Here is a 15,891-nt window from a genome sequence, read left to right as displayed (position 1 = left end):
AGATGGGTGCTTGGTACTAAAATTTCAATCACACGGCATAAGAGGCCAAAAGAACTTAATGAGTCCCCTGAACACACACTTTACCTAATCTCTTTAATGACTCATGACAAATTAAACACTGGATCTGATTTCTATCAGTTCTGTACCTGATTTTTTTGTTGTCAAATAACCAAACACAAGGAAATATAATGAGAAAGAAAAGAGGAATATCTATGTCCCTGTCACAAAGCAGCATCCAAGATTATACAGGAGGATAAAAGAACAGTAGTAGTCATCGAGGAAGATTAAACGCCAATCATGCTTTACCCCTAGAGATCCAGTACAACCTTTGGTAGAACTGTTTTAAAAGGATAATAATTTTCCTACCATGCTACAATCTGGTCTCCTAAGGCTAATGAAGAAGTTCAGCACCATTCTGAGAGACACAGGAGGAATGGACAGTCCTATTCCCATGAAGAATCCAACCCTAATGACATTCCAGGCCACCTGAGCCTGGGACCACTCAACTCACCTCCTTGGTCTCCATAACCCGTCACTCAGGCGTCTAGGGAAAAGGGTCTTCAGAAAAAAGCCAATCAAGAGCCTGCTTTCATCTCAGCAAAATAAAATATTTATCCAGCCAGAACCACTAGGTGGCAAAGTTAAACTGCTCAACACAAACAAGGATGGGGGCTGAGCAGGAGATGCAATTAACATCCCATTTTGGGGCTTAATCTCTGTAATTCTCAACTATGCCAAAGGGAATGGGAAAGGAATGTGAGGTCAAGCTGATTTTTACCCCCAACAGGATGGGCCAGAAGAAAAAAATCACTCCTAACAAGTGGGTTGAATAAACCAATCGGGAAATGTATTCATACTTTAAATGCTATATTAGAATATCGTAACTGCAGAATTAAAAACACCCCTGCTCTTCTTCAGTTTGAGTTAATTTTTTTAAATGCCACTTAACTAGCTATGCATGGAGGAATTTCTCCCTAAACTGTGTTTCTAACCATGTTAAAGAGCAGTTCTTCCAGGAACTAGGAATGCTCATCTTTATGTATGAGACGTCAGTGTACAATGAGTTACCAAGTGTTGAACAACGTCAAGTCTTTCTATATTATTCAACCTTAATATCTGAAGCCCACAGAAAAAGTGAATTAACTGGACTCTTTTCCAGATGAGAAAAGAGTCATGAGGGAAAGTATTGCTAGAAAAAAAACACTTTTTTGTTGTTGGGGGCAAGTGAAGTAAGTACAAATTTTGGTTAACCGCACAGGACAGAAACTGAAAATTCAGCACTGCCATCCATGCACAGGGACGCCATGACCCATGGGAAGCAGTTCTTCCCAGGCTGACCCTCAATGGGCAGACACGGGCAAAGCACACAGCTAGTTCTTCTGGCCACAAAAGTGGTTTATTTTTATTTTTTAAAAAAAGCAAACAAAGCTGGCTGATTCCAAAACAAAGTCTTTCCAGTCATTCTCTTTGAAAGCTAGATTCTGTTGCTGTAGTTGCTGTATTGGGGATACATTTTAATGACACATTTGCTTGTTTAGGAAAAACAGGAGTGTATTTAAAACCTGCCTGTTGAGACCAAATCATTACTTCCCAATTTGGTCATCTGTGGCCTTTGAATCTAAAGCTCTTGAGCTCTACCCAGGATGCTGTAAACATACAGAAACAGAAAGATAGTGTGTTGACAGAAGCGAGAGGTACATTACCTGCCCCTTGCTTGATCACGGGAGCCGAGGGAGGAGGTGGCTTCTTGGGTCTCTGAAAAATAAATGAAAATGATACCACATGAGATTGTTGGCAAGCCTGGCCTCTCACATAAGGACCACAGACAGTGTTTTCTAGATGTAGCTTGGACAGTCCAAAGAAGCTCTCCAAAAAATTGAGCAATTCTCTCTCCAGGGATGTCAGGTTTTGGCACCTTTAAACAAACACTAAAATAAATCCAGTCTGCAAAACAAAGCTCTGATGGACAAATGAAATACCATTTCCCCCTTTCTAAATTTGTAACAGCCTTCTGGAAAAGCACGGCTCAGCAAAAATGGCCTGAAACCAGCAAGCACAATGGTACTCCTACGCTGAAACCGCATTTGCAATTAAGATTTAATCTGCTGAATAACCAAGCGATTCAGAAAGAGTCACTGGGAATGGCTCTAAATTAGATGGGCTCTGGCTGTGGGACCTGCAACAAAATGCAGGCTGAGGAGCCCCTGTGGCTGGGCAGGGTTCTAAGCCTCTTGCCCCTTTTCACCTCAAGGCTGCTAGGGTCCCCCACAGACCATTCATACCCTGGACACTGGAACGGAGTTTCTTTGCCTATCAGCTGCTATTTATTTTTCTCTCCCACCCTATCATTCTAGAGGGGGATGAGCAGCAATGCAATCAATGGCATCTCCTGGCTCACCCAGGACTGGCTGGCTATAGGACGGAGGCAGTTGGGCTGGACTTGGCAAATGTCCTGGGGCTGAGAGTCCAGCCAGGGCAGAATTCTTGGACGCCATTCTTGGACAGGGGAGAAGGGAGCCAAAGGCAAGGAGAGAACCATCTCATTATCAACGTCATTAAGGGAGACTTCCCTGGTGGTCCAGTGGCTAAGACTCCGTGCTCCCAATGCAGGGGGCCTGGGTTTGCTCTCTGGTCAGGGAACTAGATCCCACATGTGACAACTAAAATGATTCTGCATGCCACAACCAATACCTGGACCAGCCAAATAAAGAAGTAAATGAATAGCTTTTGAAAAAACATCATTAAGGAAAGATGGACTTGGGGAAGGTTTGAGTATATGATCCGTGTTGCTGCTGATACTTCTCCTGGCCCTCTCTGGCTATCATATACTTGTGATTTTTAAAAAGCTCCACAGACTCTTCTGCATGCTGAAAAAGCACTACTGTGACCAGCCAAAGTGCCCAACCCACCTGTGCCTCCCGGTTCCTGATGCAGTACCAGGGCACAGGAAGAGATGCTTTTCAGTAAAACCTACAGAATACGAGACCCACAAAGAACTATCTCAGGGCATATCACAGTATGCAGGCTCTGGATATGAAATTTCAGCTCTGCTCTATGAGCAGGGTGATTTGGCCAAGTGACCCCAAGTAAGAGTATAACATGGTGGGCAAGAGGCAGGGCTTCAGAATGTGGCCGTCATTACACAGCTTGGTTCTTTCCATTTTTACCTGTGGACTCTGGGCAAGTGACCTCACCTAGATGAAAGCTCCCATCTGTAAAATGGAGATAATATTATTACTTCCCTCTTAGGAGGAGGTGGTTTCACAAATGGAGAGAATCAGTAAGCACCATCTCATCCAAGCCTCATGACAACTCTGAAAGGAGTGATATTATCATGCCCATTTTTCAGATGATATAATTGAGGCTGCAAGAGATAAAGTCATTTCCCAAAGTCACCAGGCTAGTAAACGGGACAGGGGGCCAAGAGCCTAGGCCAGGGCTATCTGTCTTGTAGGCGTGCTCTTAACCCCTGTGCAGCGGCCATGCTGCCAGAGGGCATCCACAGACAAACCATCTCACGGCCATAAACCACACAGAGTTTACAAAAGCACAAGGAACTGTCATATGTTAACATTAAGGAGGGAAAAAGGGGTATCGAATTGCAGCTAGAGTATGAGCTCAACTATGTTACAATGCATTCAGAATGTGAAAAAGACTGGAAAGACAGAAATCTATAATGCTGATCTCTTGTAGGATTATGAGTGCATATGTGTGCTTCCTTAATATTTTTCTGTACTGTCTACATGCGTCCAAACTTCATTATAAAAATAAAGAAAGAAGGATCCTGCAAGGTCCCCTCTGCATGGGGGCAGGCCCTCCACCAGTCCAATGTGTTCCATTGCCAGGGCTTACTGCTCTCTCCCCTGTTGCCAGCCCCCTCCAGTTCTCTACCCTGGCTCTTTCCCCTCCTTCTCTGTCTCTGTAGAAATGAGACTGGGGACAGATATGTGTTTACCGAATGAACTTATCATTGAAACCCTGCCAATTAACCTTCCTTTACCTCCGGATCAGAGTCATTTCTTATGTACGAAACTGCCAACACCCTCTGGCCCAATTCTTCCCAGCCCAGCCCCAACCATGCCCACCCCCTGAACGGCTTCCTCACTCTCAGTTGTTGGAACATTTGTCTAACCAATTTTGCATGAGCCTCCTCTTGCTGAGGCCGTTCCCCCAGCGACCTGGCCTCAAACCACAGGGCCTCAGATAAAAAAAGACAATTACAAGTCATATTTTCCAAGATTACTGTGCAAATGAAAAAGAAACCCTTAGTGTTGTGTCAGATTTGGCATGGAACAGACACATGAAATGTGACAGGGCAGGGCAGAGGGACACCAAGAGAGGAGACAGGAAGGACTGTGCTCCCTGACAGTGTGTGGAGAGCAAGTCATGCCAAGTGCCTGCTCGGAGGGCAGAGGAAGGAGACAGGGGTGTAAGGTGGTATCAGGAACCCTGGCAGCTGCAGAGGCAGGTGGGGCAGTTTGGAAAGGAAGGAGCAGTTGGTGAGCTGTCTGTCTTGTATCCACCAAGCCTGATTGACGCTGGCCAGGTGCCTGCTTTGCTTAGTAGCAGAGGAGGTTTACAAGTTGTCCTGTTTTTTTCCCCTTTGATTGACTTCACTCCCTGATTCCATCAAACTTAGCCTTCTTGCCTCCTTACATGAGAAATGATGCCACATTTTTTTCAAAAGGGATGTTTCTGAAGCTAATTCTAAACAAAACCAGGGTTCCGTGTAGCTCTAGACTGCCCCCCCCAAATGATGAATAAAGTATTCATGTGAGCTGACAACGATGTTTTCTTTGAATGCCACAAGAAGACAGGGCAGTGAGAACCGAGAAGGGTACATTGGTGGTAGTAGAAAATCCATCACAAGAGTTCATGATTCTCAAATAAGAAGACATAAGCGTGTCACATAATTGATTTTCCAGGATAAGCAGTAGGTCAGTGCTTTCTCTATTGAGTTTACCAGCATTAAGTAGCTCCTGTAGGTGCACAGACAGAAACAGCCTTTCAACTCAGTCAAGTATTTTAAGTCATGAGTTTTTTAGAGGCACTTGTTCTATTTATTCTCCTCCCTCCATAGTGAAAATAAAACATTCCAGCTCCAAGCCCAGGTGGTGTCATCCTGCTCAACTGGCAGGTTGGTGCTAAGAACAGAGGATGTCAGAGCTCTGAGTGATCTGAAGGTCTCCTTTAGGCTGAGGAAACTCAGGCCCAGAGGGGCCACGTTAACAGCCATGTTAACAGGAGCTAAAATAAATCTCTCATTGTCCAGACTGTGGCACTTCATTAAAAAAAGAACCAACGTGAAAATATTCCTCAGAAAGTCAATGAGCCAACATCTTCTAATTTCCAGGAGAGAAGAATGCCTTTCCTGATCTTCATATGTGCAGAGCATACAGGCCCATGTGTGTGTGTGCCTCCCTGTGTGGAGATCTGTGGCTTGGACACAGAAGCAAACACCATCCTTCAAAGGATATTTGAACCAGATTTCATTTCTTCCTATTATGACCAGGAAGGAAACAGATTTGGGTGTTCTGGAGTGAAGACAGCAGGAAGGCAAGTTTTGCTTCCTGCTGAAGGATTTCATCACTGATTCTGCCTTTGTGTGGCAAGTCTGGCCAGTCCCAACCATCCTCCTGGACAAGAACTGTGATTTGTCACTATGCTTCACAAGCCAGTTTGTCTTCAGAGTTCTGGCCCCAGACACATGACTTGCTGAAAGTAACCAGAGGAGTGGACTCCTGATGGCTGGGTGCCCTTCAGGGCCCTTTGTCAGCGGGAGATGGTAAGGTCGTGGAAGCCAATTTCAGCCTGACTTTGAGACTGAAGGAAACCCTCCTCCAGGCCCCTGGCTAAGTTTTCTGGAGGTGTCTACATGTAAGGCTGGACAGGGGACACAAACACACAGCTCCTGATCAGGGTAACCCTCATGGCTCTAGAAACACATAGAAGCCTCCACTCTGCCCTTTCCTCTCCTTTCCCTGGTGGATTGACAACACTTTGAAGAGTGCATCTGGGGCTATGCCCCTCTGTATCCTACAGGGTTCCGCCCACAGGAGATCCCGAGAGCTACCACAAAACCTGCTTTTGGGAGGGTCTCTCTCGAGTTTCCTCTTCTTGGGCTCTGGGCCGGTGGCCTATATCCACAGTCTGCCTCTTGGCTGGGCTCATCCAGATTGTCGGCCTGCTGGGTAGTCACCCAGGCTTTGGTGTTCGGTTTCTCCTTAAGGTGCTCTCAATTCAACCCCTTGGCTTGCCTCCTTACTCTATTTATCCCACCTTGAAAGTGATGCTTTGATTCCATGGCCAGACCTCACAACTGCATGGTGGATCTGGACCCCGCTTTGTATGGAAAAGAGAAATCTGACAAGGGACCTGGCTTTTCCTGCCCCTCCCTCTACTCTTCCTCCTCTTTCATACTATCACGGAGAGCAGCTAGGAGGACAATGGGGCAGAAGGAAGGGAAGGTACACCTTGTCACCAAGTGACCAAATGACAAGGCATTCCTTAGTGCCAAATGTATATTAACCATGCTCCTAAGGACTGAATATTTGCCCATTGAATGAACGCAAAATTCTTCTGCTGAAACCTACCCCCCAGTGTGGTGGTATTTGGGGATGTGGCCTTTGGGAAGAGATTGGTCATGAGGGTGGAGCTCTCATGAATGAGATTAGTGCCCTTAAAAAGTAGACCCCAGAAAGCTCCCTCACCCCTTTCACCACACGAGGACACAGCAAGAAGACAGTTATCTATGAACCAGGAAGAGAGCCCTCAACAGATGCCAAATCTTGGACTTCCTAGCCTCCAGAACTGTGAGAAATGAATTTCTGTTGTTTATAAACCTAGTCTATGGTATCTGTTATAGCAGCCTGACTTGACTAAGACACATACTGTTAGACCCTATGAAGGTGAAGCTTGGGACACAGGGTCTGTCTTCAAAGAGATTATAGTTCAGATGGCATGATGAGAAAGAATCACTTCAGGCAAGAGTATACTAAATGAGCTGCTCAGCTGGAAAAACAAAAGCTGTAAGTACCAAAAGAGAGGAAGAGGGGTGCCACCCAGGCCATGTCAGAGAAACTCAGCTGGTGCTCTGTCATTAGGCCATCATTATCACTGGGGCAACATCAGCACTTCAATGATCCCCATCTCTGCAGGCAAAATTACCCAGAAAATCAAATGTACAGACAAATAATGTCAAAGGCAAGTTTTATTCATCATGCTGCTTATTAATAAGCACATATTTCTTTTTGGAAGACTAAAAAGAAGGAAAGAATTCATTGGGCAACTTCAGAAATTAGAAAGGATAGTGGTTCTCAAAAGGATGAAGCTCATGACTAGGAATAAAGAAAATTCTGGCCAAGGATAGTGTTGTAAATTAGATTATCAGATGACGGGGGCTAAGGTAAGGGGCCTCCTGAGAACTTGGTAAAGAGAATGTGGTCCAAGTTAAACCACCAAAGTCACCTAGAGAGGATGAGTCATCATGTGAATCAAGCAAGAGAGATCCTTTCCTATAAAACTTTGAAACCTACAAAACTCCCACCAAACCATCTTAAGGTTGGCACTCAATTGTAATGGAGACGGTGGGAAACGCACTTGATTGTACCGCTGTGTGTCCAAAGATGGATGATGGATGGGAAGTATCCGCAGCCATGAAAACAGAGAAAAATGGAGAGCTGCTGGAGCCACAGGTGTGGGGCTCTCACCAGCATCATCTAGGCTTTGCTGAACTGAACTTAACACCCAGTTCCCTTGGCTCACCCTACCCCCTGGTGCCTGAGGGACCTCAAGCTACAACTATAAGACCCTTTGTGAAAATAACTAGTTCCTTTTCCTTTCATTCTGTGCTCTCCTGGAAAGTACCAAACAAATGTGGTTTCCTATAGAATCTGGATTTTAAGGAATCAGGCCCACAGGGAGCAAATGCCCAGGGCAGGCAGACCCACATGCTCCAGATGGGCTGATATTTCAGTTCTTGTCATGATTAGTAAGCTGCCAGTCTGCTCCCTGAGTAAGTCTCTGTGAGTTTGCCAATGTGAGTTTGCGTCACAGTCACAGGTACCCTTCAAACTCTTTAAGGGTAGGGTTCTGTGTCCCTGAGGCCAAGAGGCAGACCCTCCACTAGGGCAATGCCTCTGGGCCTCTCAGCAACGTCCTGATTCTCAACATGGCACAAGCTCATGAGCCCCCAAATCCATGCAGACAAGCACAGTATCATTGTCTGGTAATCAGAACATTTTCTCTTAGAAGAACTGGATCCCGAGACTTTCTTAAAACACTGTCTTTCAGAAACGTTACCTTTCAGGATACCTGTTCTATCTTTATTATTGTTGTTGTTGTTATTTTTAATGATGAAGATGTTTCTGCAGTTCAGAGAGTCTAAGTTCCCTGCTTTCCCTCAGTCCGGACAACAGAGCATGCACGACCCTTCATCAGAGCTCTCAGAACATTTAATCTTTCCATTCTAATTTTCAATTTTCCTGTTGAGGCTCAAAATAAACAGGCAGCCACTGAATCTAGGTTCTCTTATAAACGGCTTATATAATTGCTCTAAAATCTGCACCCGGAGATTGACCAGTGCTCTCGGAAATGTCTTAGGGAAAAGCCCCAGAGTCTGCAAGCCCGGTGTGAGAGGACCCTCTGAAAGAAAGACCTCCAGGAGTTCCAAAAGGCCTGGGAGTAACCACCTGAATCCACACCCCAGAAGAAAATACGCCAGCCTTGTCAGAAGGCTTTGCTGATGCCTACTGATTCAAGAGGTCTGCCACTGAATAAATGCTGTGTGCTACTGTCTACCCTAATCATCGCACATCGTCCTCTTTTCTGGGTGAGTGACTGCAACCCCAGCCACTGGCAAGACAAGATGACATCTGCTGAATCCGATGGCAGAATCATGTTGCAGGCTCTGTCATTCACACCATGCATTTGTGTTAATGATTCTAATCATCTTTACACAGTCAACTCCGCACACGACAGCCCTGTCTCCAGTCACGCTGTCACCAACTCACCAACACTCTGGGTGCAGTAATAAAGGCTGGTGTAACAACCAGTGCAAAGCTGGTTGGTGGGTTTTATAGGTCAGAGGGGATGAAAAGGATGTAATACTTTGAATCTTCTAAAAGCTAAATGTCACATTATACAATCACTTCTCAGCTGTAGGTATTACTTTGTCTGACAGGTATAACTATTGTTTCCCTAAAATTGAGTTTTCTGCTTCTTAGGAACAAAGGTAAAAGACCTATCAGAGAGATGGTGGCTGCATGTCTGGGGTGGGAAAGATGCCCATGGGCCCCAAGAGCACGCATGCCTCAGTGAGCAAGCCAAGACGAGTCCACTCATCACTGACAACTTCACTCTCTCAGCAGGAGTCCTCCTGCAATATTTTATGTAACAGAGCAGCGCTTCTAGAAAAGTATGCCATGGACTCCCACTTGAGCGAATTTATTGCCCCATAAAATATGACTGGGGACTAGAAGGCAGGGTGCTACAAGGTAGGCAACCACAGGCTTTGTCCATTTGTTAAACTATTTATCCAGATTTTATCTCAGCATTCAAAACCATACTACCTCGGTCAGAATCAAGAAGGTGGCAAAAGTCTGGTAGGATGGCGAGCTTGCTAAGATCCTTTAGCCAGAGGGAGAGGCGTCACCATGGAGGCCTTGGCATCCAAATGCTTTGGATGTGAACACCCTTTATCAGGCTCAAACAGGTAGTCTGGGTGGTCCCATGCTACCCAACTCTAAGCTCACAAGGACAGCGGCCATGTGAGTCTTCTTCACTTCCATCAATCAGTATGGCAGCCTGTCCAAGGAAGGAACCCAATAGATACAGAGATGAATGAATAAACATAAAACATCACTGCCAGGCAGCAGATGCCCACCAGATATGCAAAAAGACATGAAGATTGTGCCATCCTGTACTCGCTTATCTCTACACATACATAAGGCACTAGATTTCTTTTTAAAGGCTAGTCATCAAAGTTCTTAGATGCACTGGGATCCCCAGGGAAGCTCACCAAGACACCAAGCTAACTCTGTGCTGATGTGATGAACTGGAGTCAGATTTCTACCACTGTTGCACAGTTTTAGCTGGAGTCTTCTCACACTTGTGCTAATAGTAATTACAAAGACTGGAATAGTTAATATGTATGGGGCATTCGCAAAGGACCAGGCGCTGTGCTAAGGAATTCATATGTGTCATTTTGGTTAATCTTCTCAACAATTTAACAAGGTCGGTATGATTATTCCTGCAATTTAATAGATGAGAACACAGTCGTCACTCAGTATTCATGGGAGATTGGTTCCAGGAACCCTGCAGAGAGCAAAATCCACAGATGTCCAAGTCCCTCATATAAGATGGGAGAGTATTTGCAAATAACCTATGCACATCCTCCCCTATACTTTAAGTCATCTCTAGATTACTTATAATATCTAATACAAAGTCAATGCTATATAAATGGTTGTAAATGCTTATGTGTATAATTGTCACTACACAGCAAATTCAAGACATCCAAGCTTTACCTTTAGGAACTTCCTGAAATTTATTGTTTAGTATTTTCAACCCAAGGTTGATTGAATCCACAGATGCAGAATCTAGAGATACTGAGGAAACAGTCAATGAGTTGATCTTGAACAGAACAATTAAGTGACAGGGCCAGGATTCAAGTTCAAGTCTATTCAATGCTGCAGGCTAGAGTCACAACCACGTTCTACAAATGTCTGCCAAACCTCTTTCCTGTGTCTTACAGTTTTAAACATTTACTATACAGATACTGCCAAGGGCTAGTGTCTTTTTTTCCTCAGGGATGAATTCTGTTAGCCAATAACCCACCACTACAACCATTATCAATAAAAATGGCTCAAATGATTTTGCTTGGTGTAAGACGTCTACTAAATGGTGAGCCCTTCTCTGTTCTACGAATTTATTCTCCTCCTAAAATATGGTTAGAAACTAGAAGGTGGGGTTGTCATCACTTAGATAGACACCTGCATCTACACCAGAGCTTCCCAAATCGTAATGTGGAAACAGGTCACCTGAGGATCTTGATAAAACGTGGGTTCTGATGCACAGGTCTAGGTTGAGGTTCAAGCATTTCTAACAAGCTCCAGGTAAGGCTGACAAAGTGTGGTCCCCAGACCAGCAGTGTCTCAAGGATCTAGAAAACACTGGGAAGCAGAATTCTCTGAACCTCAAACTTAAATCCCAGAGAGAATACAGATGTGGAACCAAGCATCCTTCAGCTAAACAAGACAGACAGCTATCAAAAAGCCTAAAACATGCAGCCGTTTGTTCAAACCAATCTACGGGCTGTAATCTTGGTGGGTACAAACACCATCTGGCTCCTTGAACAATCATATCCATCCATCTAAGCAGTGTACACATCACCAATGCTGTTTAATATCCTTGGTAATCAACCCACTAATACTGTAGCTACCTTTCCTGAACCTCAATTCCATAGGAACATGATGGGTCAAAGTTCATGGTCCAGTAATAAAGCCCCCATGGGCATGAAGAGAACACAGGCCAGAAAAAGTGGGCAGAAGGCATGAGAAAGCCTGAGCCAAGAGCTCTGTGCTGAAGAACAGCTTGGAAAAGACCAAATAGACCAAATCACTGTAGAATTCCTCTTTACATTCCTCTTAGAATGTAAACTGCTTCTAACTTTTCAACATTTCCTGTTACAGTGTCATTAGAGAAACAACATGCTTGCCACGAGGCAAACAAAGATGGACTGGCTCATTTAAACCACAGCATTGTAAAAATGGGTTCTCACAAAGAAAGAGAAAGTACAGATCAGAGGGATACACACACACACACACACACACACACACACAATAGGGATACATGTGTATTTGTTGTTGTTTAGTTGCTAAGTCATGTCCAACTCTTTGCTACCCCATGAACTGTAGCCCACCAGGCTACATGGAATTTCCCAGGCAAGAATACTGGAGTTGACTGCCATTTCCTACTCCAAGGTATCTTCCCAACCCAGGGATCGAAGCCATGCCCCCTGCATTGGCAGGTGGGTTCTTTACTACTGAGCCACTAAGAAGCCCATGCATGTGTATACCTGGCCAAATATGTGTACACAGATACACAGACGGGAAGATCAGTAGGCCTCATCCTGCATCCTCAGCTTCACAGTGTGCTGTTCAGCCACTTCCATATTAGTCACTTCACCAGCCAAGGACACACTATGTAGGATACAGGCCATCCACTTACCAATGGAAACCCCAACGGTTTCTGTCATTTATTTGGTTGCTTAAACACTCCAAGTACCAAACCAAGTGCTTGTCTAATCATACAACGACCCTAGAAGAAGGCTCTCTGATGAGGAAACTGGGGTTTGTGGAAGATAACGGACCTGTCCACACACATCAGGTATGGGGCAGCCAGTCCATCAGACTAAAATGCCGAGGCTCTTTAACAACAGATGTCCTCACCCCGCACCCCCAGCCCGTCATGGAGGCCGCAACTCTGACAGCAGGTGGTGCACTGAGAGCCGAGCCGCAGAGACTTACATTTCCCTCCTTCTCAAAGTCAGGTGGCAGCAACTTGACGAAGTTGTCAGGAAACACTCCTCGTCTGCCGTTCAGTTCTCCTTCCCACCAGCCCACGTCAATACAGTCCTAGGAAACAGGAGAGCAGAGTGAGAAAGGGGGCAAGCGCCTCACGGAGAGCTCTGATACCCCTTTTAGAGAGATGGAAGTGCTTTCCCTGAGGCAGCCATCAATGGTTCCTAAGACTCAACAGCACAAACCCCAAAGTTGGATGGGAGGACAAAAGCTCCGGTGTCCTAGAGCTGCCAGCTGGGACTCAAAACCCAATGAGGCTTTTAGAGGCCCTCCAGATGGTGATTGCAGCCATGAAATTAAAAGACACTTGCTCCTTGGAAAAGTTATGACCAACCTAGATAGCATATTAAAAAGCAGAGACATTACTTTACCAGCAAAGGTCCATCTAGTCAAAGCTATGGTTTTTCCAGTAATCATGTATGGATGTGAGAGTTGGACTGTGAAGAAGGCTGAGTGCCGAAGAATTGATGCTTTTAAACTGTGGTGTTGGAGAAGACTCTTGAGGGTCCCTTGGACTGCAAGGAGATCCAACCAGTCCATCCTAAGGAGATCAGTCCTGAATATTCATTGGAAGGACTGATGCTGAAGCTGAAGCTCCAGTACTCTGGCCACCTGATGAAAAGAACTGACTCAGTGGAAAAGACCCTGATGCTGGGAAAGACTGAAGGTGGGAGGAGAAGGGGATGACAGAGGATGAGATGGTTGGATGACATCACTGACTCAATGGACATGAGTTTGAGTAAACTCTGGGAGTTGGCAAGGGACAGGAGGCTTGGCGAACTGCAGTCCATAGGGTCACAGAGAGTCGGGCATGACTGAAGGACTGAACTGACTGAGAGCAATAAGATCTTTTTCCCCCTCTTAAAGATAGGAGAAAATATATTTTCTTCATTTTAACACAATGAAATTATTTCATTAACTGCAAATGTGGGTTAGAAAACATCACACACACAAATGTTCTCTTTGATTAGCCTGTCACAAAGCTTGTTGAAATTAAGAAGGGCTGGGTGACAGTCAGCCAAGCGGGAGAAAAATCCCACCCTGTGCAATCTCATTAATGCGCCTTCTCCTCCCCGTGTTGAGGGGGCACAGTCATCATGAAAAGCCCTTCTCCCCACCCTACAGAGCTTAGTGTTTGCTCACTAAATGAAAGAAGAAATCTATTCATTCTCCCAGATCAAATCTGCTTCCCTTGGAATAACCCCTATTATGTTCATACCTTTGTCGAACGTTTGAGTGCCTACTCTGTGCCAAGTCCTGGGGACAGAGCTCAGTGTAGCCTTCATAAGCTTCTATCCTGAGCCTAATGGCCCCACGGCACTCCCAGGCACTCAGCCTCATGCCAGAACACCACCTGCAGGTTTCCCCATCCTTGGTGGGTGGGGAGTTTGATCTTCTCTAGTTCGATAATAAATCTCGTATTTGTTCTCTGGGTCCAATTCCACTTCTCCCCCACCCAATCCAAGACCTACTGGCCTGTTGTCAACCTCCTCACTTGGGCATTTAATCCTTCCCTGTGTATGTACAACATATGCACCACTGTCAAGCACATGTTGTTGACAATTCTCAGACTGTGATCGACAACTTCCAGCTAAAAACCCAAATGGGCAAAGTCTTTCCCCCAGAGAAATGCTTTTAAAATAAATGCTCAAGAAAGTGAGGAATTCCTGTTCAGGGCCCACAGAGACACACTCGTGGTCCTTCACGATACCAGTGGGGCTGGGGGAGGGCTCAGGCAGGCTCAAGCAGCAGATGTGCAGCTGGCCTCGGGCCTGGCACTGAGCCCTTGGAGGCCCTGGCTTATGTGACTCATGTGTGCCTTGCTAGAGCATCCAGTCCAGCAAAGACAGAAACACAGTTGAATTTTTCACCATCATACCCCCAGCCCAATGCCACATATAATAATTATTTCTGGAATCAATGAAGGCTCTTTCTAATTCCGAATTCTGTGATCTCCCCTCAGTCCAAGACTAGGATTATTGCAGGACAAGATAGTCTCTATCTGCCCCAAGCTGTGAGGATTCTATATAAGCTAAGGCAGAGTCCACCTCAGGTGAGAAGTAAATGCTCACCATTGTCTCTTCCCACAGGGGTAACTGTTAGAGAAGACTCTTGAGAGTCCCTTGGACTGCAAGGAGATCCAACCAGTCCATTCTGAAGGACATCAGCCCTGGGATTTCTTTGGAAGGAATGATGCTAAAGCTGAAACTCCAGTACTTTGGCCACCTCATGCGAAGAGTTGACTCATTGGAAAAGACTCTGATGCTGGGAGGGATTGGGGGCAAGAGGAGAAGGGGATGACAGAGGATGAGATGGCTGGATGGCATCACTGACTCGATGGATGTGAGTCTGAGTGAACTCCGGGAGTTGGTGATGGACAGGGAGGCCTAGCGTGCTGCGATTCATGGGGTCACAAAGTCGGACACGACTAAGAGACTGATCTAATCTGAACTGTTACAAGGCTAGATCGACTCTTTAGAAGATAACATAGGTTCGGGAAGTGGGTCCTACATTACCCCAAGCAACATCCTTAGACAAAGACACTTGAAGCATCAAGTGCAGATTTACTCAGAATAAAACAAGGTTCAAAAAACTTACAATCTGAAAGAATGCTTATCTTCTTGGAAAATGACAACGTGAAGCTGAGCTAAGTGTTTTGGTCCTGCCCATGTCACATCACTCCCTGAGCAATCTAGCATCAGTCCTGAAATAATGGATTCATGAACAGGGGTTGTGGAAGCAGAATCTGACGGGTTGTGAGTTTCTTCCATCTCTGAGAAACCATTATGTCCTCAACAGTATCAGGAAAACTTATGAAGGAGTACGGGTGGAAATTCTTTACTCCTAATCCTTAAAAATTAAGTCTTTCAATCCAGAGCCTCTGTTTCTGAGGAAATGCCTGGCATATATTTTTTTCTCTTGTTTTTTTCTGGACAAGTTCTTGTCATCTTCAAAACCCAACCTGAAACTCACCTGTAGGAAAGTGACTATAATGAAAGCTTTTATCTTTTCTCTAACACTCAGAACTGTGTTAATTTGCATTTCATGATATTCCATTTAACAAACAACTATTACATATAAAATATATGTCAGTTCATTCTGTAGGCACCAAACATTAAACATGCAAAAGAACATTATCCCTAACTCCAAGGAGCTTAGAGATGTGTGTGAAACACACACATGCACACTAGCACTCACATAACATACAAGGTCTTTTTTTGATAACTGTATCAACCATGAGCTCTGGTACCAAAGAGATAAGAATCATTAACAGCTTTTCCAATAATCTTGGATCTTTTCATGTGTGAAGGGT

The 15,891-nt window shown here is 45.0% G+C and overlaps 1 protein-coding gene across 10 annotated transcripts in view; it reads right to left on the bottom strand.

Moving 5' to 3' along the window:
- Positions 1-15,891, bottom strand: part of SH3KBP1 (SH3 domain containing kinase binding protein 1) — a 331,797-nt gene that overhangs the window by 51,610 nt on the left and 264,296 nt on the right. For all 10 annotated transcript variants that reach the window (XM_061407992.1, XM_061407995.1, XM_061407987.1 and 7 more), the window contains 2 exons: positions 12,525-12,632; positions 1,704-1,755 (listed from right to left, as the gene is read on the bottom strand). In XM_061407992.1, the coding sequence (XP_061263976.1) occupies positions 1,704-1,755; positions 12,525-12,632 (160 nt within the window). The remainder of the gene's footprint in view (positions 1-1,703; positions 1,756-12,524; positions 12,633-15,891) is intronic.

This window comes from Bos javanicus, chromosome X (assembly GCF_032452875.1).
Source record: "Bos javanicus breed banteng chromosome X, ARS-OSU_banteng_1.0, whole genome shotgun sequence".
NCBI classification, from domain to species: domain Eukaryota; kingdom Metazoa; phylum Chordata; class Mammalia; order Artiodactyla; family Bovidae; genus Bos; species Bos javanicus.
This window is presented reverse-complemented; position numbering and strand designations above follow the sequence as displayed.